General features: G+C 26.1%; 1 protein-coding gene across 2 annotated transcripts in view; it reads left to right on the forward strand.

The window, feature by feature from the left end:
• The window catches only part of LOC100208619 (E3 ubiquitin-protein ligase NEDD4), a 100,042-nt gene that overhangs the window by 70,288 nt on the left and 4,360 nt on the right, over positions 1-25,394 (forward strand). For both annotated transcript variants that reach the window (XM_065816870.1, XM_065816871.1), the window contains exons 15-26: positions 38-212; positions 318-374; positions 534-588; positions 4,374-4,435; positions 6,066-6,131; positions 8,314-8,477; positions 11,566-11,634; positions 14,224-14,345; positions 14,630-14,700; positions 15,142-15,311; positions 18,541-18,601; positions 18,762-18,821. In XM_065816870.1, coding sequence (XP_065672942.1) covers positions 38-212; positions 318-374; positions 534-588; positions 4,374-4,435; positions 6,066-6,131; positions 8,314-8,477; positions 11,566-11,634; positions 14,224-14,345; positions 14,630-14,700; positions 15,142-15,311; positions 18,541-18,601; positions 18,762-18,821 — 1,132 coding nt within the window. The remainder of the gene's footprint in view (positions 1-37; positions 213-317; positions 375-533; positions 589-4,373; positions 4,436-6,065; positions 6,132-8,313; positions 8,478-11,565; positions 11,635-14,223; positions 14,346-14,629; positions 14,701-15,141; positions 15,312-18,540; positions 18,602-18,761; positions 18,822-25,394) is intronic.

The following is a 25,394-nucleotide window of genomic DNA, read 5'->3' on the forward strand; positions in this document are numbered from 1 at the left end:
TTTATATAAATAAATTTTGATAATATCAATTTTTTAGAAACTTTACTTTAAATGATCAAAATGAACAAGCTCAAGCTGCAGAAAATTCAGAAAGACTTCACCCTGATGTACCAAGTCAAGCAGAAAGTCCATTACCACCCGGTTGGGCTATGCAGTTAGCTCCGAATAATAGAGTCTTTTTTATAAATCATAACCAACGAATAACGTCTTGGGTAACTGAGCATTTCTATTATGATGTAGAATTAGATAAAAAAAAAATTAACTTTAGAAAACTATTCTTTATATTTGGAAATAAGACATTGTAGATTTGCTTTTAGTCTGACCCACGTACAAATATTGAAAATAGCATCAACAAGGATCAAGAACCTTTACCGGTAAATTTTTTAAATTGTTTTTTCTTACAAATTTATATTTTTTAATTTTTATATTTATCTATATATCATATATTTTAAAGTAGATTTATAAAATATCTATATAAATAACATAGTTTTAAAAATTTTAAAGTAGTTTTTATCTCATTATTTTCTTTCCAGGCTGGGTGGGAAGAAAGAGTTCACATTGATGGAAGAGTTTTTTTTATTGACCATGGTTAGGTTTTTTTTCCAGTAAATTATTTTATGTTGCGTTATGGAATGTTTGTTTATATGGTTTTTATGGTTATTTGTTTTTGCTATTGTTTGGCATAATTAAGCTGGAAATGTTGGAACTTAATGTTCCAACATTTCCAGCTTAAGTAAAGTATGCTAATCTTCTTTTTGATTTTGGCTCCTTAAATAAAAGTTTACCATCTTCCATTATAAATTTGTTCACAGAAAGTAGACTAGTACATTCCTACTCTACTAGAAATATATACAATGGAACGCTAATTTTTTTTTTTTTTAAACATCTTTGCTTCCAACAAGGCTGCAAGCAACCACTAATTAGAGTTGGAGAAAAGATGAAGATTGTAGAGCAAGATTGACAGACGGCTTAAAAGATTGCAAATTATATGAATCAGGAAAGCAAGATGAAGGAAGCGAATTTCAAAGAATTGATGTTCGAGGAAAAAAACTAGACGAGTAAGAGTTTTTGGAGCACTTAGGAACAGTCACTGAAAAAGGATGAGACTTAATTGAATTACGAGTAACATAAGAATGAATTTTAGTAGATAGCACAAGAGACGCTATCTCTTTAGAGCAGTGCCCATTATAGTATTTGTAGAAAAGAGAAAGAGAAGCAATACTATGACGATGTGATAATGGTTGGAGGTTGGCTGCAAGAGCAGGTCCAACTATGTTTACTATGCGTTTTTGCACCTTGTCTAAAAGAGAAAGGGCATCATTAGAAGATCCACCCCAGATATGGCGACAGTATTCCATACAAGGCTGGATTTGAGATTTATAGAGATAGAGAATAGAATTCGAAGTAAGATAGTGTCGAGCTCGATAAAGAGATGCAACCTTAGCAGATGCTATTTTTGCAACGGATTTGATATATGGTTTCCAAGAAAGATTGCAAGTAAGAGTTAATCCTAGACGGTGAAGGGTAGATGACTCATGGAGTACATTACCGATCATAAATATAGAAAGATCTAAATTATTGCGATAACTATTGGCTGAAAAAAATTGAGTTTTATCTGAGGTAAAACCTATCGGTTATTACTGTTAGCAAATCAGCTGTAGAACAAGAAGATCGATTATCCATATTATTAATCAGAAAGTAAGTTATTAGATTCAAGATGAGAGATTAAGTGTTTGTTAATTAAAGATTCAAAAACTTTGTTTATGATAGGAAGAAGACTAATGGGACAGTAGGCAAATCAGATTGCTCTCCAGAATTTTTGAAAATAGAGATAACAGATGCCGCTTTCCAGCAGGCTGGAAAACAAGACTTTAATAAACACTAGTTAAATAGTTTTGAAAATATAGACAACAGCTCTGGAGAACACTTCTGCAAGACTATAACAGGTATGTTGTCCGGGCCACAAGTATTAGTAGAGTTTAAGCAGGAAATCACTTTAGATACAGAAGCTGGAGTATTACAAATGTCAAGCAATAGATTAACCTGTTTGACAGCTATATCAGGTAGAATGCAACTAATGGAATCAAGAGATGATATTGATGAAAAGTTCTTAGCAAACAATTCAGCTTTGTCTTTAGGTGAGGTGACAAAGTCTGAGCCATACAAGAGAGATGGAATTTTAGATTTGCCCATATTATTGATACTACTAAAGATTCTCCAGAAGTCACGAGAGTCTAATTTTTGTAATGAAATATGAGATTTCATGACTTGAAAAAGCGGACTTTGGTGTTAGACAAAACCTTTTTCCAATGGTTTCTAGCAGTGATAAACAGACATCTGTTTTCTGGAGAATTTTTTTCTGATATATATGGAAGTAACAGTTTTAATTAAAATTGCAGCAGTACAATGTGAGGAAAATCATGGAGAAGAGTGAGGCTTGACTTGGAGTCAATGAGAGGGAATGTAAGAAGCAAATTTGTCAACAGGAAGATGAAAGATTCCTACCCGAGGGCCGTTACAAAAAAAATCATGGAAAGAGTCCCAGTCAGCTTTAAGATAGTTGTAAGAGGTACAATGATAGGGGGATTCTGATGATGAAGAAGAATGAGATAATAGTGTTTGAGAGATCAAACTGTGATCAGAAGCACTTAAGGGTGAATGCGGAGAAACTGAGCACTGACTAGGAACAGAAACAAGACATAAGTTGAGTAGAGAAGGTAAATGATTTGGGTTGTCTGGATAGCAAGATTTGGAAAGTTGACTATTTGAGTTAGGGATTGAGAAAGGCTAAAGTTGTGGGCTTTAATGCCTGCAGAGTCACTGACACTAGAGCCAAGCCATTCAATATGATGAGCATTAAACTTTTAAAACCCAGAAGTTACGTAAACATTCTATTTCATTCTTGTGAATGGAACAAGAGCCTTGTATGCATTTTGAATGGGTCCATAAACTTTCATCCTAAAATACCTTTTCTCTGTGATAAATAAAATCAGTTTTAAAAAGTTCTGAAAAATATTTTATTCTAACTTTTAAACATAATTATCCTTACTATTAAAATATTCTTTTAATTTTCTTTTCGTTATTACTACTCGTTATTATCATCAAATTTTGTTATTACTACAATTATCATCTTTTTTTTTCTTTTTTTATTATTATAACCTGCAAATTTTGATTTCTACATGTTTATTTTTAATGTATGTTCTATGTGCTTTAATCTGTGTAATCTTTAATATGTGTTAAGGTTCCATATGTTGTTGTTGTTGTTGTTCTTACATATTTCTGCTGAGGTTTCTGCTACATATTTACAAAAAGTTTTTATAGTTTACTACTCTTCTGTCTAAAGATAATAAGATTTTTTTTAAATGCCAACACTGAGATACAATTTCATTTTATTAATTCAGTAGTTTTTTAATATTATTTGATAAAATTGCATACATATTTTCATACAGACAAAGGTGGCATTTTTTTGTTGTTAGATTGTAAGGTTTGCATTGTTTGATAGTTTTTCATTTTACAAGAGGTTTATGTTTTGGTCTTTTTAAGCACTTCCTTGGAGAGTTCTATGTCATTTCTATACTTAACTGATACAAGTGATTTGAGATGGCTTGTGTTTGTCTTAATTTATCATTTAAATCTAAAATTTAATGGTGTGTTGCAAACGCTAAAATATACTTTTTTTATTATGTTCATGATCACTTGAACTTACAGTTGCTTGGTAGACAATATTGTTGGAGAAACACTGTTGTTGGACTATCTACGTAGTTACATTGTTCGGATTTTAGTTTATTTTTGTTGTACTAAGTTTTGAAGTTATGCGAATTTATGGTTGACTTTAGGTTAGACATGCAACTGTAGCTAGTCTTAATAGAATTTCAATTGAATATTTTATGTAGCTTGTGGCCGGAATATTTTATGTAGCTTGTGGCCGGCTTGGAAATGTAAGTCAATTAGGGCTAGAAATCGTTTCCTATTTTTGTTTTGACATTCAAGCTGATGTAGGTTTGTACCAAATAATATTACATTTACAATATTGTTTTTGTTACCTTTTTTGTTTGTATTCACAAGAAAAACAAAAAAACATCATAAACATCATATATATATATATATATATATATATATATATATATATATATATATATATATATATATATATATATATATATATATATATATATATATATATATATATATATACATATACATATACATATAAATATATATATATATATATATATATATATATATATATATATATATGTATATATATATATATATATATATATATATATATATATATATATATATATATATATATATATATATATATATATATATATATATATATATAGCTGTATAAATATTCAATTTATTAGAAACACAATCAACTCAGTGGGAAGATCCACGACTTCAGACAAAAGATAAGAGGAAGATTGAAGTACTTATATATTTTTAATATATAGTACGGTAAATAGGTTTTAGACCAAAACCAAAATTAATAGTTTTTCCCAATTTAATCTTTGAAAGATTGAACTTAAAATTTAATTTATTTTGAAATATTTAAGATATTGAAAATTAACTTTCAAAAAGACATTTGTACAAAATATTTAATGAGCAACTGGCACAACTGTAGTAGTAGAATGCTCATACATAACTATACGATAGTGGTACTTTCTCCACACAGCGGCTGTTCACATTTTACACAGCAGTGTTCTTCAAGATTTGTGTTTTGGAGTTAAAGAGTTAAGAAAGGGTTACCACACAAGAAAGTTGCCTCCTCGATTGTAGTAGCCCTCATGGCCTAACAGGTGATATTAAAAAGATATTAAACAAAACAAGAGGTAACATTAAAAAAAAAGTTTTATCTTTTTGTGTTCAACATTATTTCCTGAAATAAATATTTGTGTTGTGTAATGTTGTGGCAATGGAGGAAAATGTCTAAAATATGCAAAAGACTACAAAGATTTCAGATTTCAGGAAATGTTTAATTGCATCTTGTACATAGATGATTCTAAATTTAAAATTTGAATCCTTCTAATAACATATTGGTACAAAAGATACCAATATGTTATTAGAAGGATTGGTGAAGTTTATCAGCCTGAGTGTTTTAACCCAACCATAATGAGGTTCTGTACAAGTTTAGGATTGTATTTCGTCTTCTGGAGTAAGAGATTTGATTAAAATTGAGGGATTATGTACTGGTTTTCTGTGTAGAAATTTTATGGAAACATGTAGTACCATCTGGAATACAACTAATTGGGCATAATTTTATACTACAGCAAGACAATTATCCCAAAATTTTGTTCTATGGAAGCAAAAAACTACTTTAATGAAATGTCTAAAAAAGGAATGTTTGAGGTTATGATTTAGCTATTGCAAAGTTTGGATTTAAACATCATCAAACAAGCTTGGAATTATTTAGATAGGAAATAGGTTGAAAATGGTTCTACAAATGCTAAAGAATGCTTCTTTGGACTTTTGTGGGAATGGCAAAACATATCACAGAAATTTATTTTGAATATTTCGTCCAAAAAAAAATTGCAGTTGTTACTAGGGAAACGATATCATTCTCAGTATTTCATTGTTATTTTTGTGTTCTACCCTTATACATTATAGTTACACATTATAGTTGGCTGTTTTTTTTTTATTGTATTTTTATATTAAATATATATGGATTTTTAATTATTTAGTATTTATAAACTCAAAAATAAAGATGACTATCAAATCAAAAAAATGGTGATTGGTCTAAAACTTATTCACAGTACTATATATATATATATATATATATATATATATATATATATATATATATATATATATATATATATATATATATATATATATATATATATATATATATATATATACATATATATATATATACATATATATATATATACATATATATATACACATATATATATAATATATATATATATATAATTTATATAATATATATAATATATATATATATATATATATATATATATATATATATATATATATATATATAAACACACAGAATTTTAAAGTTTTAATAGAAAATTTATTGAATATTATTGCATTAGAATCTACCTTATTCTCGAGACTACAAAAGAAAGTATGATTTTTTCAGATCAAGATTAAAAAAACCGGTAAATGTTTTATTTTGTTTTTTATAAAATATTTTTTGTTGTTGTCATTGTTGTTTTGGTATAAAACCAGTTTGAATGCAAATAAAAAGTTATAAAAGGTAATAAATGCATTCAACACTAAAACTGAAGTCTTTTAACAACTGTTACACATTTAAAAAGTTATATTTAAAATTTTTTGACTATGCATTTTTTGCAATAAATTATATATTTAAAGTTTTGTTTAATTAGTTTTGTGATGAAAGGTTTTGTAAGTTTTGAATATTGGACTGTTCAATGTAGTAAATGTTGGAAATTGGAATGTTCAATGTAGTAAATGTGGGAATATTGGACTTTTCAATGTAGTAAATGTTGGAAATTGGAATGTTCAATGTAGTAAATGTGGGAATATTGGACTTTTCAATATAGTAAATGTAGGAATATTGGATTGTTCAATGTAGTAAAAAAGAAAAAGTCATCATAGTTCTATATATGGTATATAATAAAAATCATTAAATTAAGATAATTTGTTTATTAGGTATAATTGTTCCCTTATATATGGGTCAAATCATTTTATTTCAACCAATGGCCTGTGGGTCACCATCTCTGATTTTCCTGATTTTTACATATTGTTATGTGTATTATGTAAATAGGTTAAATTTGAAATTTCAGACTTCCAAGTACCCCTTTCCCCTTTGATTGGTACCACCCCAAACCCCCTCACCCTCACCTTAGTGAGTGTGGGGGGGGGGAAAGGGGGGATCCAGGCTACATACAGACCACTGATTACCTATTATAATATAGAATTTAAAGAAATAATGGTTTCATTTTGAATATAATTTAGATATTAAGTATCTAAATATTTAAATTCATTTAGAGACCTCTATTTGAACCACAATGAATGTCTCTAAAAAGTTACTGCCTCCCTTATTTGTGCCCATATCTACTATAAAGACCAGATCAAGGAGAGAGCAACCAACCATATCTTTCTTTTTATTAAGAAATGACTTATAATTATTTGCTCCCTTCACACAGTCCAGTTGGTAAATTAGAGGGGCACTGGTTTCTAGTAACACATTCAACTGTTGATGATTGAAAAATAGGGTTATTTAAAAATGCTGTCATTTTTGGTGTAGATTTGACAAGTTTATAATGTTTGCATTTTCAGATAGTTGGGTCTAATGGTCTTATATGCTGGTAATCTTAGATCAAAACAAAGTGTTCGAAAAATTTACAAGCATCTCAAAATGGCTGAAAATTGGACATTTTAGGCGAGCGGACATTTTGCTATTAGATATATTTGAGTTCTAAACTCCAACAAGCTGCCTATATTTTGCCTATTTATTGCAGACAGTAGTAGCTAATCAGGAAACTTATCTTTAAAGACTTGTGGATGAATAGAATAATGCTACAGTTAGTTTCATTTTGGCATATTTAAGCAATTTTAAGATTTTTACTTAAGTTGAGGAAGTCATAATTTTTCCTAATTTAATACAAGTTAATAAAAACCACTTTTTTAAACAGAGAACTATCCATAAATTAGTTCTAGAAAAAATGAGAGACTTGTTGAAAGTGAGAAAAAAGCTATACAGCTCTAAAGTAGTCTGTTTCGACCATTTGTAAATTGAGGGGGGCCACTGTGTCATGTTTCTAAGGCTATAATTTCTGAACCGTTGTACTTGGTCTGAAATTTCAAATTTAACCTATCTACATAATGCACATAACAATATGTCAAAATCAGAAAAATCAGAGATGGTGACCCATAAAGTTTTCTTTAAATTGGTTGAAATATAATGATTTGACCCATATACAAAACCCACTTGGTCACTAGGCTATCTCGTTTTTAAATATAAAGATTGGGAATTCTATTTTGCATATTGATTTGATTTTTAAATATTTAAATTAATTAAAATATTTTTTGTGCATATCTTGATCACTTAAACTTCAATTTTGTAAGAATTACACAAAATAAAAATATCTTATTTTTATTTTCTATCAAATTTGATTTTTATAATTTTATATTATAACAGAAATCTGTGCCCAGCAAATATTTTATAATTTTATATCATAACAGAAAAATGTGCTCAGCAGATATTTTTTAATTTTATATTATAGCGGGAAAAAGTGCTCAGCAAATATTTTGTTGTTTTATATTATAACAGGAAAATGTGCTCAGCAAATATTTTATAATTTTATATTATAACAGGAAAATGTGCCCAGCAAATATGAAATACATGTGCGACGCAATAACTTATTTCAAGATTCTTATCGATTTGTTTTGCATTCATGTACTAATGTAGAGTTGCTTAAAACTAAATTATGGATTGTTTTTGATGGAGAGACTGGACTTGACTATGGTGGAGTTGCTAGGTAAAACATTTGTAAATAAGTTAGAGTTAAATAAACATGATGCAATATACAATTCTTTACTATTATTAATGTTTTTATTATTATTATTAATACAATTGCTATTATTGTTATTATTATTATCATAAATATGAAATTAAATATCTAATCTGATTATGTATTAGGTAACAATTGTTTTTAGTTGTTGTATTTATATTATGATAGCCATTAAATACTAATATTTGTTGTAACAAAATAAGATTAATTTTTTTTTTAATTTTTCAGATAAGAACTAGAACTTTTATTTCAACTATATTTGGTGTTTTTATTATTGGATTTATTTATTTTATATGATGTTTTTTGTGTTAAACCTAACATAATCATTTTAATTTCATTTTTTTTTGAAGAGTATTTTAAATTAACTAATAAGAAATAGAATAAAAAAGTTGTGTAAAAAATTTTCAAATAATATTGTTGTTGTTTAAACAAAAATAAAACTTTTTTTTTTGGACAAGCTACTTACATTTTTTTTTCTTGTGTGTTCATATTTGTTTAAAACTTTTATTTTTTATTGCTCTCTTTTTTTTTTCTTTTTTTTTTTTTTGTTCTTTGAATATTAAACTTTTTATATTATGGTTTTTCAATACACAAAATACAAAATACAGGTTTGTTGATGATTTTTTTTAAATTGTTGACTTTTATATAACTCAGACCATTTAAAAAAATATATATCATTTCTAAGTTGAGCTAGATTTATTTTTAGGTTGAAAATGTTGTTTTTCCAACAAAAGTATATTCCAAAAAATGAAATTTATATTATAATATAAAATTTTAATACTATAGAGTATTCCCTTGGGTCACGTGACTCAAAAAATGTTGCCATTATGAGAGGATAAAAATGTTAAAAAAGTTAAAAATGTTAAAAAGTCGATAAAATAAAAAATATACCATTAGGATTTTTAAATAAATTTTTAGGGTAGCATTTTATTGCACATAAAGCTTTATAAAATATTAATTGTAATATATAATAGGTGCTATAAATTATATATCGAAACTAACTAAAAAAAACAACAACTAGAAAATTAGATTTTCTAAACTTCCTGAAATTGTAAAATATGACAAAGAGTCTTGTTCTCTTTGACTTGATACCAGTTAATTTTTTATTTACTAAAGATGAAGAATCTCATACAACATTAGTTAAGATTTTTTATTCAGTATGTGATTTGGTTAACTTTAGTAGCATTTGATTAGCAAATAATTTGAACAATAATTTAAAAATAATATGCCATTAAACTATACAGATGTTTACAAGATTAACTGAACAAAATATCATTTTATCTCTTTTTTTTTTTTAATGTATATTAAATAACTTATCTTTTCACTCTCTCTCTCTCAACGTTTTTGTTAAACAGTTAATGAATTTTTTTTTCTCAACATGCATTTTTTTACTTTTAGAATGTTTGTTTAAATATAAAGTATCCCTAAATGTTTTTTTGTCCCAAAACCATTTACCTTTAGCAGCTTTTAATTTTACAATGTATATTAGTGCATCTTACAATCATATCGCCATCTTTTGAGCTGATGTGACAGTAACAAATTAGGTCCTGAAATGATAAAACATTGCTTTCAATGTGTTCATGTTCACTAGTTGCAAAATTAATTTTTTAAAGATAAGGATTGATTTGATATGTTAAGATTTCTTCACGAAAGATGTATAAATTAAAAAATCTTTTACTGTCTATACAAAAAATTGCAGCATTAATAAGTTAATAAGTTTTTTCAATTTCAGTCATATCTTGCAATAGTTTTTCTATAACTGTATAGAAATTTAATTTCTAAGCATATTTTTTTAAAAAGGAACATTTAATAACACCATCTGATGCTTTAGAATTATAAGATTCAGTAGAGTACTCATGAGCTGATGCAACGATTGTTCATAAAATAGCTGCCTTTAGTTTTGATTTATAATTAAAAAAACATTTTGTCGTTAACTTTGCTGGTAGGTTTGGTGGTAACCATTAAGAATTATAATCACTTACTGTTTTAGACTCTCACATTTTAACAGTTTTGTTAAATATATGTGTAGATGCTTCAGCGAGGCCTCCCTTACAATTACAGTGTCAATATCAAATTCTGCAAAAATCTGTGGATTACTTTGGGTATCATTTAAAAACCATTTTGTTTTCAATGTTTTTATTACTTATCAACAATCTCAACGTTTTTATAACTAATTATTGACAAATTATCGATGCACATTAAAATCACAACATTTAGATTTTGAGAATGAAACACCAAAAAAATTTACTAAATATGTTATTTCTTATTTAAACGCTTCCATGAGTTATAGGTCTTCATATCTTCACATGTATAAGAACTTGGTAAAAATAGTGGATAGTTTAATAAATCAGTGTAAACTTCAGCTGGAGAAGTTTTTTTGTTGTTTTTGAATTGGTTATTTGAAATTGAGCAATTGTCTATGTACCTTTGTATAAGACTTATGATCATATCTGTTTTTGGAAGGTACATCTGATGTTTTGTAGTTTGACATTTCTTTATAGTAAATTTAGTAAATAAACTTGCTAATTATTTTAAAAATAAAAAAAATCTTGATTATTATAACACATTGATATTAAGTTCCATGATATCCAATGACATTGATATTAAAATTCATTGACTAGTTTTTAACTATATGAGTGATACTGAACCTAACTTTGTAAATTATAATTAAATTTGTGGATAAAAAATATATATTATTATATTAATATTGGTACTAGAACCTAATAAAAACCTATTACAAATGGTATTAGAATTAATACCGCAAACAGTTTGTTTACTTTTTTTATCCTCTCATAATGGCAACGTTTCTTGAGTCACGTGACTCATGGGAATACTCTATAGTTGTGTACAGTATTTAACTTTGAAATTTTAATGGGTGCGCACACAAGCATAAAGACATAAAACTTAATTTAACATAAATTAGCTTAATTAGATAGTTTATGCATATATATATATATATATATATATATATATATATATATATATATATATATATACATATATATAATAATAATAATAAATATATTTATTATTAATTACACTGTTTTTTTTATAGAGAATGGTTTTACTTATTATCTAAAGAAATGTTTAATCCTTATTATGGTCTTTTTGAATATTCAGCAACGTGAGTTATTTATGTTCTGTTTTATATGAGAATCACTGCAACAATTACATGTAAGTTTAATATATTAAGTCTAAATGATTTTTTTTAATGAGAAATGTTCATATGACCATGAAATCTGTACATCTCGAAACTATATTACCATTGGTATTTACAGAGTTTGTTAAATACAGTAAAAATAAAGCATTTAAAAAAATAAAACAACAAAAATTTTATCATGTAATAAAATTTTATTAGTACGTATGTAAAAAATTCGAATATTTTTTTAACTTAATTAAAAAAAATCAAAAATTTTTTTAACTTAATTAAAAAAATTTGAAATTTTTTTTAACTTAATTAAAAAAATTCGAAATTTTTTTTAACTTAATTAAAAAAATTCGAAATTTTTTTTAACTTAATTAAAAAAATTCAAAAATTTTTTTAACTTGATTTAAAAAAGCATGATTTTTAACTTATAAAAGATAAAATTAGTTGACTTTTTTTTTAACATTCTGAAACAAATTAAGGTTGACTGACACAATTTGTCTTGACTTTTGACTGGTATAATTGTATCATTATCTCTAATGCCTGATCAGATTATGCACTTGATCAGAGTGTTGCTCAATAGTATTTTAAATCTTAAATAGTTTTTTTTTAAAATTTTGAGTAAAGTTTTTAATTTTTAGTAAAGTAAGATGAAAAAAAACTAAGAAGAAGATGAAAGTCTTCTTTTTTTATTTTATCTGTTGTTTTTGACAACTTAATAATTCATTTATGTTCTTGTTCCCTTTAGCAAGTAGCAAGTAGTTGGTTTTTTAAAATTAGGAAAAAATTTTTATAATTTTTTTTAAAGAAACAATATTTTAGTTTGTCGAATAAATAAACATAAATAAACATGTCAACTGCGTTTAGTTTATTAGTCACCTATTTAATATTAAGTTAAATTTAAATTTTTTTTTTTTTTTTTTTTTTTTTTATGAATGAGATCTTATTTTATATTTGTCATTTGATTTGTTTTTAATAATTAATAGTTTTTTATTTAAAAATAAATCTTTTAAATTGGTTTTTTAAAAATTCATTTTAAATTTTCAAATTAAATAATCATCAATAGAAATAATAATAATAAAAAAAATCTTTGTCCAAAAACTGTTCCTCCCAGCAAATATCTTGATGACTGAGTTATATATACCCCAATGAAAGAACACTCATTGTAGTTAATGTTACTTAGCATTTGCAGAATATGAAATTTGTATTCAAGATTTAAAATTAACAATTCGTTATGTTCAAGGTATCTTATACTTTTTTTTCGGAATTTTTTTTTTCAATTGTGTGTTTTCTTGTCGTTTTTTTCTCTTGCTTTTAGAGTTAACTAACTCTATGAGTAGCAATCTTTAGAAAACTTTTAAAACTTCTTATTTACTTGTGTTCCAAATATTTTTATATTTCAATACTACAGCAATTGTGTTATGAAAAGTGTACATTTGTTTGTCACAATTGTGTCTACATTTACATTTGTGAGTATCACATGCAAGTACACATAGTTACTATTGCATGTGATATTCAAAAATGTATCTGAATACACCTGTAAGTATCATTTCTAACACCTTTGGTTGTAAAACTCACAGACTGTTAAGATATTTTTTATCTGGTATCATTTGCAAAATCTATTTAAACCTGGTAAAACTAAAGTACTGGTAAAGTTAGATTAATTTTATTATTTTTTTGGGTGCATGATTTTTTTAAGAATGTTTTTATTAAAACATTAGTTATTTTTTCATTCCCTTTTGATATAAATATGTTGGAAATAAAAGATATATAAATATATCAATTTGTTTTTGTCTACTAAATTTCTTCACTTTAATGTATGTACACTCAATATTTTATGAAACAAGAATATATGTACGCTGAATGTTATATGAAACAAGAAAGGTTGTAGTGGTCTTAAAATGCACAGTTTAACATACACCTTTTTACAGTTTATTAAAAAACTGAAAATTTTAGAAGACATATAATAGCGTTTAGTTTTTGTTACTTATCATCAGACGTCGGAATTAGAGTCAACATTTGGCAGTGCTGACCTAACTCCCAACCTAAAAGTGTCGGGGATCATTTTGCTGACCATATTTCTATGTTACTCTAGTGAAACCTTTGTATTAAAACCTTTGTGGTGACCTAATGCCGAATTAAAATAGTTTGATAAAAAGCTCCACAATTCATTGCTGACCCTTTTTTCATAATTCTGAGGGCTGCAGTATTATTTTTATCAAGTTGCATTATGTCTTACGATAAAATTATTGTATTATGTATTAAATTTTCATATTATTTAGTATTTTACCACCAATCATTTGTATAAATTGCTTATTCATTTCCTAGTGTTACTGCTAAGCTTGGTCTTGTTATATTTAATTATTTTCTAGTGTTACTGTAAAGCTTGGTCTTGCTAGGTCTTGTTTAATCAGAAAACAAAAAGTATTTTCTTGATTAACTTTTTCCAAATAGAACCTATTAGTTAATGTTTTTTTACTATTGTATTAATGTTGTATATAAATTTTTTTTTTTTTAACTAATTTTTGCTTATGTTTTTATATAAAATCAGTTTTTTTTTCCATTCAGAGATAACTACACTTTACAAATCAACTCTAATTCTGGAATTGCAAATGAACAACATCTTTCTTATTTTACCTTCATTGGGCGTGTTGCTGGTATGGCAGTTTATCATGGCAAACTTTTAGATGGTAAATGAATTTTTTCGTTTATGTGTTTTTTAGGTTACAAGTTTTTTTTATATATTTACCAGCATTTATGAGACTAGTGTTTCATAACCATGTTTTCTCTTTACAGCTTTTTTCATCTTTATTTCAATTCTAAAAAATATGTTTTCTTTAAACAGCTTTCTTAATTCAAATTTGTTTTATGTAGAAGGTTTTTTAATCAACTTTGTTTTATGTATTTTTATTTCTTTTTACACCTATTTATAGTTTTTTTATTATAGCCATGTTTTATAAATTCATTTTTATAGCTTTCTTTATTCGACCATTTTACAAGATGATGTTGGGTAAAAAAATTACTTTGAAAGACATGGAGAGTGTTGTAAGCATAGTTTTTTTTATATATATATATTTTTTTTTTTTTAATTGAAAGTTTCACTTTTTTTTTAATTTAACTATTTTTAACTCGACTGGTCATTAACTTGGCTTACTACACTAGAGAGTTTTAAAATATCATCAAGGGATTTTTACCCATAAACTATGTACTTTTTTGAGACTGTTGTTCACCTCATTGTTTCTAAATAATCTTTGCTTTTGCATTTTTAAAGAACCAAATGGCACTTGTAGCAAATATTAGAGTGTAGCAAATAATAGAGTGATAATAAACTACTCATTAATTTTCATTAAATAAATTCCTTAATATTTTAAACAGAAACCTGGTACCCGTTTTTTTTTCAATAAAGTAAGTGTAAGTAAAACCTGGATTCATTTTAAATAAATAATCTTATTACTTATGCTTATTATGTCACACGATTCACTTTAGGATTCTGAATATCATGAGAGTTTGAATTGGTTGCTATCACATGATCCTACTGAGCTGGATGTTATGTTTGTATTAGATTATGAGTCATTTGGGACAATAGTATCAAAAGAGCTAATAAAGAATGGTGCCAACATTCCTGTTACCAATGAAAACAAAAAACAATACATTGAGTATCCTTTGCATTTTTTTTTTTTATCAAATATAGTTTTTTTAAAAAGTTTTACCCTAAAATCGCCTATGTTTGGTCACCATGTAAGTTCAGTCATTTAAGAATAAATAACAAAAATGCATACGTATTTCAATTTTTTATAAACTTTTCTTTCTCTAATATCACTTTATGCATAAGATCATAAAAAAATGATGTTTATTTGAAATCTGCTGAATTATTTTGTTTTCAAAACAAGAGTTTTGAATTAATGCATACTGTTAATCTAAAATAAGGAAAGTATTGAATAAAATGATCAATTTAGCATTAGTATTATTAAGCGACCAAGTTAACTTTATTTGAAAAATAAAAGTTTTTAATTTTTAAATTTTAAGCATTCTTCAAAATCAAATAAATTTTAAAATACTATTACTTTGGTCACTTATGGATTATGCAACAATACGTCACTGAAAGATAAAAACAACAATTAGCAGAAATGTTGGTTGAGAACCTATTACAAAAAAATATATATATAATTGCACTGCGCTGAAATAATTTGTCTGCATATAAAAATTTCAAAATCGTTCATATTATTAAAACTTTAGGAAGTGAACTCTGAAAGTAATGGTAAAAATTAGAATTATTATGTTTAGTGAGTGTGTGTATATATATATATATATATATATATATATATATATATATATATATATATATATATATATATAACCCTTAGATGTTGTCCGAAAGTTTTTTTCATATTTTGTTGACAAAAAGTAAAAATTAAAATTCAAGACCGGAATTTTTTTTTTTAATAATGATAGACTGCCTGCCCCAACCAAACCCTCAGTCGATGTAGCAGCACTCCCTTGCGGGTCAGGCTATTTGTCAGTCGATGTAGCAGCACTCCCTTGCGAGTCAGGCTATTTGTCAGTTGATGTAGCAGCACTCCCTTGCGAGTCAGGCTATAAGATAGTCGATGTAGCAACACTCCGCGCATGATTTACAGTAAAAAAAAAAAAAAATTAAAAACACTTTATTAAAAAAATTAAAAATAAAAACATTTTAATAAAAAAAATAAAAATAAAAACATTGTTTATATTGTTAAAAACATTCAGAATGTTTTTAAAACATTCTGGTCAATTAAATTTGCGTTTTTGTGTGGTTTTTTTATATAACAATTAATTTGTAATTAAATTAATGGTTTTGACTTTCGTCCAACACGAAAATGTTGGACCAAAGTCAAAAGTAATTAAAAGTGACGTATGTGTTGGCGTAAGAATCACTTTTTTCCTTCCGCTCTTCCCAAAGCCAACAAACTATAGATCTATATATATATATATATATATATATATATATATATATATATATATATATATATATATATATATATATTTATATATGTATATATGTGTATATATATATATATATATATATATATATATATATATATATATATATATATACATATATAAGTATATGTATTTACATATGTTTACAAATAAATATATATATTTGTATATACATTTATATATGTATGTATGTATATATATATATATATATATATATATATATATATATATATATATATATATATATATATATATATATACACACACATATTTAAGTATATATATTTATTTATATACATATATAAATATATATATTAGTGAGTTATACATATATATATATATATATATATATATATATATATATATATATATATATATATATATATATATATATATATATATATATATATATATATATATGTATATATATATATATATATATATACTGATATTTATAAATATATATTTATTTAATTACATATATTAGGGTGTCCTAGCCGCCCCTTATACTCCAAAAAAAGATCTGTTCTTATTCTTAAAAATTGCTATTGGTTCTCACAAGCAACTTGGTTAAATTTTTCAAAATTTCATTGGATTTATGGGGGGCACTAGACCCTTGAACACCGGGTCCCTAATATTATTAAAAAAAAGTTTTTTAAAAGTATGTCATGTTGGGTCTCAAAAGAAGCTAAGTTATATAAAAATTTCAAAAATCATTTAATTAAAAAATTATTTTAGAGTTTGTTGCAAAAAAAGACATTTTGCATTCATTACTAACGTCAGAAAATAAAACTAAATTGCCACATAATAATCAACCCGGAACTTATTTGATTGAATGCAAATGCTTAAAGAGATACATAGGTGAAACTAAACTTCAAATTAAGAATCGAACTCAACAACATCTAAAATTTTAAATGAGGCGAACCATTATCAGCCTGCAATAGCCATCCATAATAACTTTTTTATTTGGTTATTTATTATATATATATATATATATATTTATATATATATAAATATATATATATATATATATATATATATATATATATATATATGTATATATATATATATATATTAATATATTTATATTTATATATATATATATATATATATGTGTATATATATATATACATATATATATATATATATATATATATATGTATATATGTGTATATATTATATATATATATATATATATATATATATATATATATATATATATATATATATATATATGTATAAAAGAATCATCTAAATAAATTTGTTTGCTGAAAAAATATTCTTGCTTTTTAATAAACTTTTTAATCAAAGTTTTTAATTAAAAAAAAATCTTTTTAAAAATTGAACAATTTTGTTTCATAATTTTATTATAAAATATTATTAGAAAACTAGTTTTCATAGTTTTTGATGTTATATTTGTGATATGTTATTGCAATGTGTTATTTTGATGTTAAATTTGTGATATTATGATGTGTTATTGAGAAGTTAAATTTGTAATATTGCAATATTTTAATTGAAATAGAGACGAACTTATGAGATGGTATTGAAAATTTGGTCAAACTAGCTGTTCTCATTTGAAACAAAATATTGAATGCTAGTTTAAATTTTTTTAAATTTAATTTTTACAATATAAATTAGCATTACAGCTGTACGTATAAAAAAATATTGAAAACTTTTATTTATGCCTAAGATATAAATATTCTAAGCTTAAGTGACCAAACCTGGGTATTTTTATAGTACTGTTTTTTTTTTCAAGAGCAACTCGTTAAAAAAAATATAACAAATTCTTTTTTTCAATTTTATTTTTTTTTTTTTATTTTTTTTTTTTTTTTTTTTTTCAAAAAAATTATTAAGAAAAAATATTTTTACTTATTCACTCAATATATACTCATTCACCACTTTTAGTTTGGTCATCAAATGGAGGTTTATGGATCGTGTCTCTGAACAAATGAATGCGTTTATGAAGGTTATTTATATATATTATGTTTGTTTTAATTAATGAATGTTTACTATCAACTAAAATTTATTAGGCTAGTATTTAATAATGAGCTTTATGGTTACACCAGTTACTATGGTTACAACCTATTTAAATCAGTTTCATCATTTTGTGGTCATTTTTAAAATAGGGTTTTGAAGATATAATTCCACGTACAGCAATTCAAGTTTTTGATGAAAGAGAGTTGGAAGTATGTTAACTAATTTATTTATTTATTTTTTTAATTTTTAGACTTGAATAACTGTCTTTTTTTGTTTCTTTGTTTACTCTATGTATATAACATGTTGTTTTGCAATTTTTGCTTAAGAAATTTTAGGTTGAAGATAAACAAACTAAGATGTTTTTATTCTTAAAGTCAATTTTTGTTTTTAAAAATTTTATATCTATTACATAAATCTTTACATGTTATATTTAGTTTGATTGATTCATATGTTAGTTTTATATTTATTTTAACTCTATTTTTTAGATGCTTTTTTAAAACTAACTTATGTTAACTACACTCTAATAAAAATTTCTACCTTATGGTAGGATATGTGATATACCCTTAGTAAGGTATAATTTTCTATCTTCTAAGATAGAAAATTGTACCTTATTTAAAGCATTAGAATTGTGTTTGTCTTCTCCAATCATTTTTTTTAATGCAACATTTACCAAATCTTTTTGTCACATTTTATTCAATATAATTAGCAATAGGGAAGGTAACTTCTTAACTAACTTCTGTTATAGTTTTAATTTTGATAACTTTTTCTGAACACATCTACCCATAATGCAATTATCTACCCATAATGCTCATAAAAATCCTTTTGGTTTACCAATTATCTACCCATAATCCTCATAAAAATTCAGGTTTTTATCCTTCAATGTTTAAATGATATAAACTAATAAAAATGTGCAGCATTAGTTATTAGAAAAAAAAAAAAAATTTTTTTCTTATAACTAATTTAACTCACTTTAAAGAAGCATAAGAATCTAGTTGTTAAATAAAAGCCTAATTGCTATAATTATTACAATTAAACAATTCGAACAAATTAGCAAAGTATTAATAACAATTCAAAATCAACAAAGAGCTTTTTTTAATGTTGTGAATTTTATAAACTTACTTTTTGAAGGTAATAAAAAGTAGGAATATAGTTTTGTACTATATATTATTAGAATTGAAGTATTATTATTAACATACAATTTTTATATAATAGCAATAATAATGTGTGTGCGTATATATATGCAATAATGATCAAAGAGATAGTTCACCAAACAAAGAGATAGCTCACCAAACAAAGAGGTAGCTCACCAAACAAAGAGATAGCACACCAAACAAAGAGATAGCACACCAAACAAAGAGATAGCTCACCAAACAAAGAGGTAGCTCACCAAACAAAGAGATAGCTCACCAAACAAAGAGGTAGCTCACTAAACAAAGAGGTAGCTCACCAAACAAAGAGGTAGCTCACCAAACAAAGAGATAGCTCACCAAACAAAGAGGTAGCTCACCAAACAAAGAGATAGCTCACCAAACAAAGAGATAGCTCACCAAACAAAGAGATAGCTCACCAAACAAAGAGATAGCTCACTAAACGTTTTCTTTGTTAGAGTTAGTTGGAGTTAATTAGAGTTTTTTTCTTTATTAGGGGAAATTAAAAAAAATAATATTAATTAATAATTTCCATTTATTAGCTATAAACATTAAGATAAAAATTATTTTTTAACTGAATTTTTCATTTTATTTTTTTCTTTCAAACAATAAAATAAAAAATCATTTTTAACTATAATTATTGAAAAGTTCACTAAATATAACAAAAAGTTGTGATCATAAAAATAGCAAACAAAAAAATAGTGCTGTATAAAAATCTACATCAAAATATTAAAACTAACATATTTTGTTGGGTAGCTCTAATTCTTTAATACTTCATCGCATCTTGATGGACTGACAAAGGACAAAATTGACTAACAAGCCTTTGAAATTGTTTGATAGTTGTGGCACACCAGACTTTTTGAATTTCTTCACAAAAAATCATTAAAATTAGAGGTTTACTTATCTTGTTTTTGATCGGATCCAGATCGGTACTTAATGGTGGCCATTCTAAAACATTTATTTTATTTACAAAATATTTACATTTTGTATTAAAATTAACATTATCAATTTTTAATAATGGTGAACTCTCAAACTATTCTGGGGGAGTTAAATGCTTTTAAAATAGAGGATACTAAGCAGATTGATGAAATGATGAAAAAAAAATTTCAATTAGAACTTGAAACAACCAAAAAAAAAAATTAAATTTCTGATTTAGAGAAAAGAGTTAAGTCTATGGAAGAAAACTCTGCAGATTTCCCACTACCTAAAAATTCTGGATGGATTACAGCCAGCGGAGTGAGTAAAAAATGATCACTAGAGCAACTATCGGTAGCAAATGCAGCTGTCAATGAACAAAATAAAATAAATAAAAAAGCCAAAAATGTCATCCAACTAATGATGATGTCATCGTTTATGGAATCAGACTAATCTTTACAATATCAAAAAATTGAAGATGGAAAAGAAAAAATAAAGATGATAATAAAAAAAATTAAAGATAAAAATAAAACAATTGCAGAATTGATTAATAATCTTGGAGCCTAGGTTAAAACAAAAAATTTGTGAAGATTATAGTCAAAAAAAAAGGAAACACCGGGTCCAATTTTAGTTGAATTAGAAAATTCCAGTATGAGAAACCTTCTTTTGTATCAATCGAAAAAATTTAGAACATTAGTAACCTTAAGCAAAGAGAATGTTAGATTTTCAATTAAGGCAAGAAAGAAATAAGCTAAACTCTCAACTTGCAGCTGATACTACATTTCAGTATGCTATCCAAAAAAAAATTGTCAAATTTGAGAAACTACAAGCCGATTGACCACATTATGTGTTTATAAATGAATGCAACTTTGCTAAATAATAAAAATGGAGGAGTTCAAGGTATTATGTAGTGATCTAAATCCATCTAATATTGGAGTAATAGAAACTTGGTTCAGAGAGACTTCTATTACAAATTTAGGTTACTTTTTGTATAGAAAAGATCATAAGGATGGTAGAACTGGTGGTAGTGTTGCAATATACATTGGTAAAAATCTTGTATCTTATCAAGTTGAAGATAAAATTCTGAGTTCCGATAAAATTGAGCAAATATGGGTTGCACTTGTTATCTGTAATGATAGTTATTTATTAGGATGCAATTCCACAAAACAGTTGATATGGAAATCTTTTATAAGGTATTTGAGACTGCAAGATCCTGCAATTTCAAGGATATTATAAATATGGGTGGTTTTAATATTTCCAAACAATAAATGGTCCAGAGGTGTTATCAAATTGATTGAAAACAATGGTTGCTTTCATGAATACAAATTTTATGATATTTTAAATGATCACTTTCTCATTTAGCACGTTTCTATTCTAACGTTTCAATTATTGAACAATGAATGCCTTAACACTCTTGACTTATTATTTACAACACAAGGGAATAGATTATTCCAAATTAAATCACATCCAGCTCAAAGAAATATTGAAAGAGGGCACTTAGTTCTAAGTTACAAAATTTTTTTAGATCAGAAAAGTTTTATATTTAATCTTCTTTCAAAAAATCAACACGGCCTTGTTAATAAAAGATCTTTTTCAACCAACCTTATTGAGAATTTAGACACAATCTCGTTTTATTTATTTCAGAATATACCTGTAGATGTAATTTACTTAGACTTTGCAAAGGCATTTGATTCAGTGCCCCATGAAAGACTACTGATGAAACTTAAATGTTATGGGATTTCTGGTACTTTGTTAAAATGGATTGAAGCATTTCTAAAAAAATAGAAGACAAAGAGTTGTCATGAGAGAAATTGTCTCATCTTGGAAGGACATATTTAGTGGTGTGCCGCAGGGCTCTGTTGTTTGCCCTTTACTATTTATTATTTATATTAATAATTTGCCAAGAACTTTGTTAATATTTCAAAGGTGTATGCTGAAGATGCAAAAGTATTATCAAGGGTTGATTGTGAAGCAAGTGTTATTCTATTGCAAAATGACCTAGATAAAGCTATCAACTGGTCCAACAAATGGCTATTAAAGTTTAATTTTGAGAAGTGTTTGATAATGCACTTTGGTAAAAGTAACCCAAAAAGAAATTTTTTTTATGCAAAATATACCTTTAAGTACCACTGTCACTGAAAGAGATCTTGGTGTAGTATTTACCTCTGGCTTGAAATGGAAAAATCAAATAACTCTATGTGCAAGTAAAGAAAATAAAGTTTTGGGTATTTTGCAGAATTTTTAAGTTTAAATAGTGAATTACTAAAAATTATATACGTAACTTTTGTAAGACCTTTAATTGAATTTGCTGTATCTGTGTGGTCTCCTTGTCTTAAAAATGAAATTAATCTCTTAGAAAAGGTACAACATTGTGCTACAAGAATAATATTGCCACTAAAAAAACTATGTTATGATAAAAGATCAGATAAAATGGGTCTCACTGCTTTTGTTGTAAGACGGATTTAGGGTGACTTAATTCAAATTTATAAGTTATTCAATGGAATTGAAAAAGTACATTTAATTAATGAAATTTTGCTAAGAAGTTATCAATCAGAAAGAGGTCATCAAATTAGATATAATTGCTAATTAACTAGTTTTTTTGCCTCTGCATTATTTTAACAAGCAAAGCATCTTTTTACTGGATTTGATTGCCTACTGATGTTGTTAATGCTATTTCTGTGAACTATTTTAAAGCTAAACTTGAAATATAGATTTTAAATAATATAACTATGCTGAATAATGATATAGCTAAATGTACTTGGTACACTTACCAAATTATCTGTCACAGCTCAAATATATAATTATTATTATTACTACCTCAAGCCAAGATTTTACAGACCTCACAACATGCTTTGGGTTTTTGTTGCACATTAAAATCTAAGTGACAGAGATATCATCAGCATAAGGCTCCACTACATTTTGTAATATCTTTGTATTTGTATTGATCTAAATTTCCATCAATTTTGACCAGTGGACCGAAACCATTCCAGGGCATTCCCAAACTTTAATATTACTCATCATCTTTAGAGTATATGAAGAGTTGTTTTCTTGCTTTGTAGCACTCCTAACATATACTTTCCCATCACACTGGAAGCGATTAAACTTGGTTTCATCATGCCATAAAACCATTTTCCAAAAGAAAACATTTTTATTTAGAAAGATTTTTGCAAACCTTAGTTGTTTTAGTCTATTTTGTTTTGAAACAAGGGGTTTCTTCTTTTCTACACAGCCTCAAAGACCGGCTTCTTATAAACAACGGTAAATGGTTGGGGCTGACATAACTACGTGATACTGTTCTTCAATTTTGGTTTTTATTTCATTAGAAGTTATTTAGGATGTCTAAAAAAATCCATATTGGTTAAAGTTTTTCTTGGCTGTGGCTTTCGAATTTTATTATCAATAGTATTGCATTTTTCAATATATTAAGACAGTTTTGAAAAAAAATTTTGGAACACCCTAGTTGACGCAAAATTTCAAAAAGTCTATTCGATAACATACTTAAAATTAAGAAAGTTAAATGTGCATTACTAATAATATTTACAACCTTGTTCCCAATACTCATTTATGAGTTTTATTGAAAAACTCCAATTTTTAACTCATGGAAGTTCATGCAAGATTACAAGAGTTTTAAGCTGAAAGTTCATACAGCGGAGAAAATAGAATTAGCCTCACCTTTATTTTTTGTTCTAATTTAACAAAAATTGCAGGTAAACAATTATGAAATCTACTTTATTTCTTGTTACTTCTACTACAACTAAAAAGTTTATAAATTGGTATGCTTAATTAATTCCAAATGGAAAAAAAAATTAAAAATATTCAATTTGTGGAGAAAATAGAATTAGCCTCATTAGCGTTATATACAAAAAAAAAAGAAAATATTTTGTTTTTTCGCTCATTTAGTATTTAGTATAGCTTCCTGAATTTTTAATGACTTCAAATATGCGGTTTGACATACTAGTCACAAGATTTTGGATAGTTTCTATAGATATTTCATTCCAAGCTTCTCTGATACGAGTTTTCAGCTCCAAAGTGCATTCAAATTGCTTACCATTTTCATAAACCTTTCTAGAAAGTATTCCCCATAGATTTTCAATTGGGTTAAGGTCTGGACTACGTGCGGGCCATTCCATTACGTGAATATTTTTTTCTCTAAACCAAGCTTTTGTAAGCTTTGAATTATGGATAGTAGCATTATCTTGTTGGAAAGTGAAAGTTTCACCCATCAATTTCTCACCATGTTCAAGTAAACTTATTTCTAATAAGTCAATGTAGTCCTGTGAATTCATTTTTGTTGAAATCCATGCCAGTGGAAGTTTTCCAGCAAAGGAAAAAGCCCCCCAAACCATAACATTTCCACCCCCAAAGTTACGACTCATCCGAGTTTCTTTCTCTTTTCGAAGATCGTGCCAGTAATATTGATAGCCATCAGGACCATCTAGATTGAACTTTTTTTCATCACTGAAGAGAACTTGATGCCACTCTTCTTGCCAAGACATGTGTTCTTTCGCAAATTGTAATCTAACTTTTTTATGACGAGCAGTAAGTTTTGGTTTTGGTTTACGCTTTTTCCAAACTGTGTTTGGATCTTCATGTAAGATTTGTCTCACACGTTGAACAGATACAGGTAATTGTAAATCAGCACGAATTTGAGATGCAGTCATGTGCTGAGCAGCAGCACGACGTACAATAACTCGTTTAGTACGATTATCAATTTTACGT

Source organism: Hydra vulgaris, chromosome 13 (genome assembly GCF_038396675.1).
Source record: "Hydra vulgaris chromosome 13, alternate assembly HydraT2T_AEP".
Taxonomy (NCBI): domain Eukaryota; kingdom Metazoa; phylum Cnidaria; class Hydrozoa; order Anthoathecata; family Hydridae; genus Hydra; species Hydra vulgaris.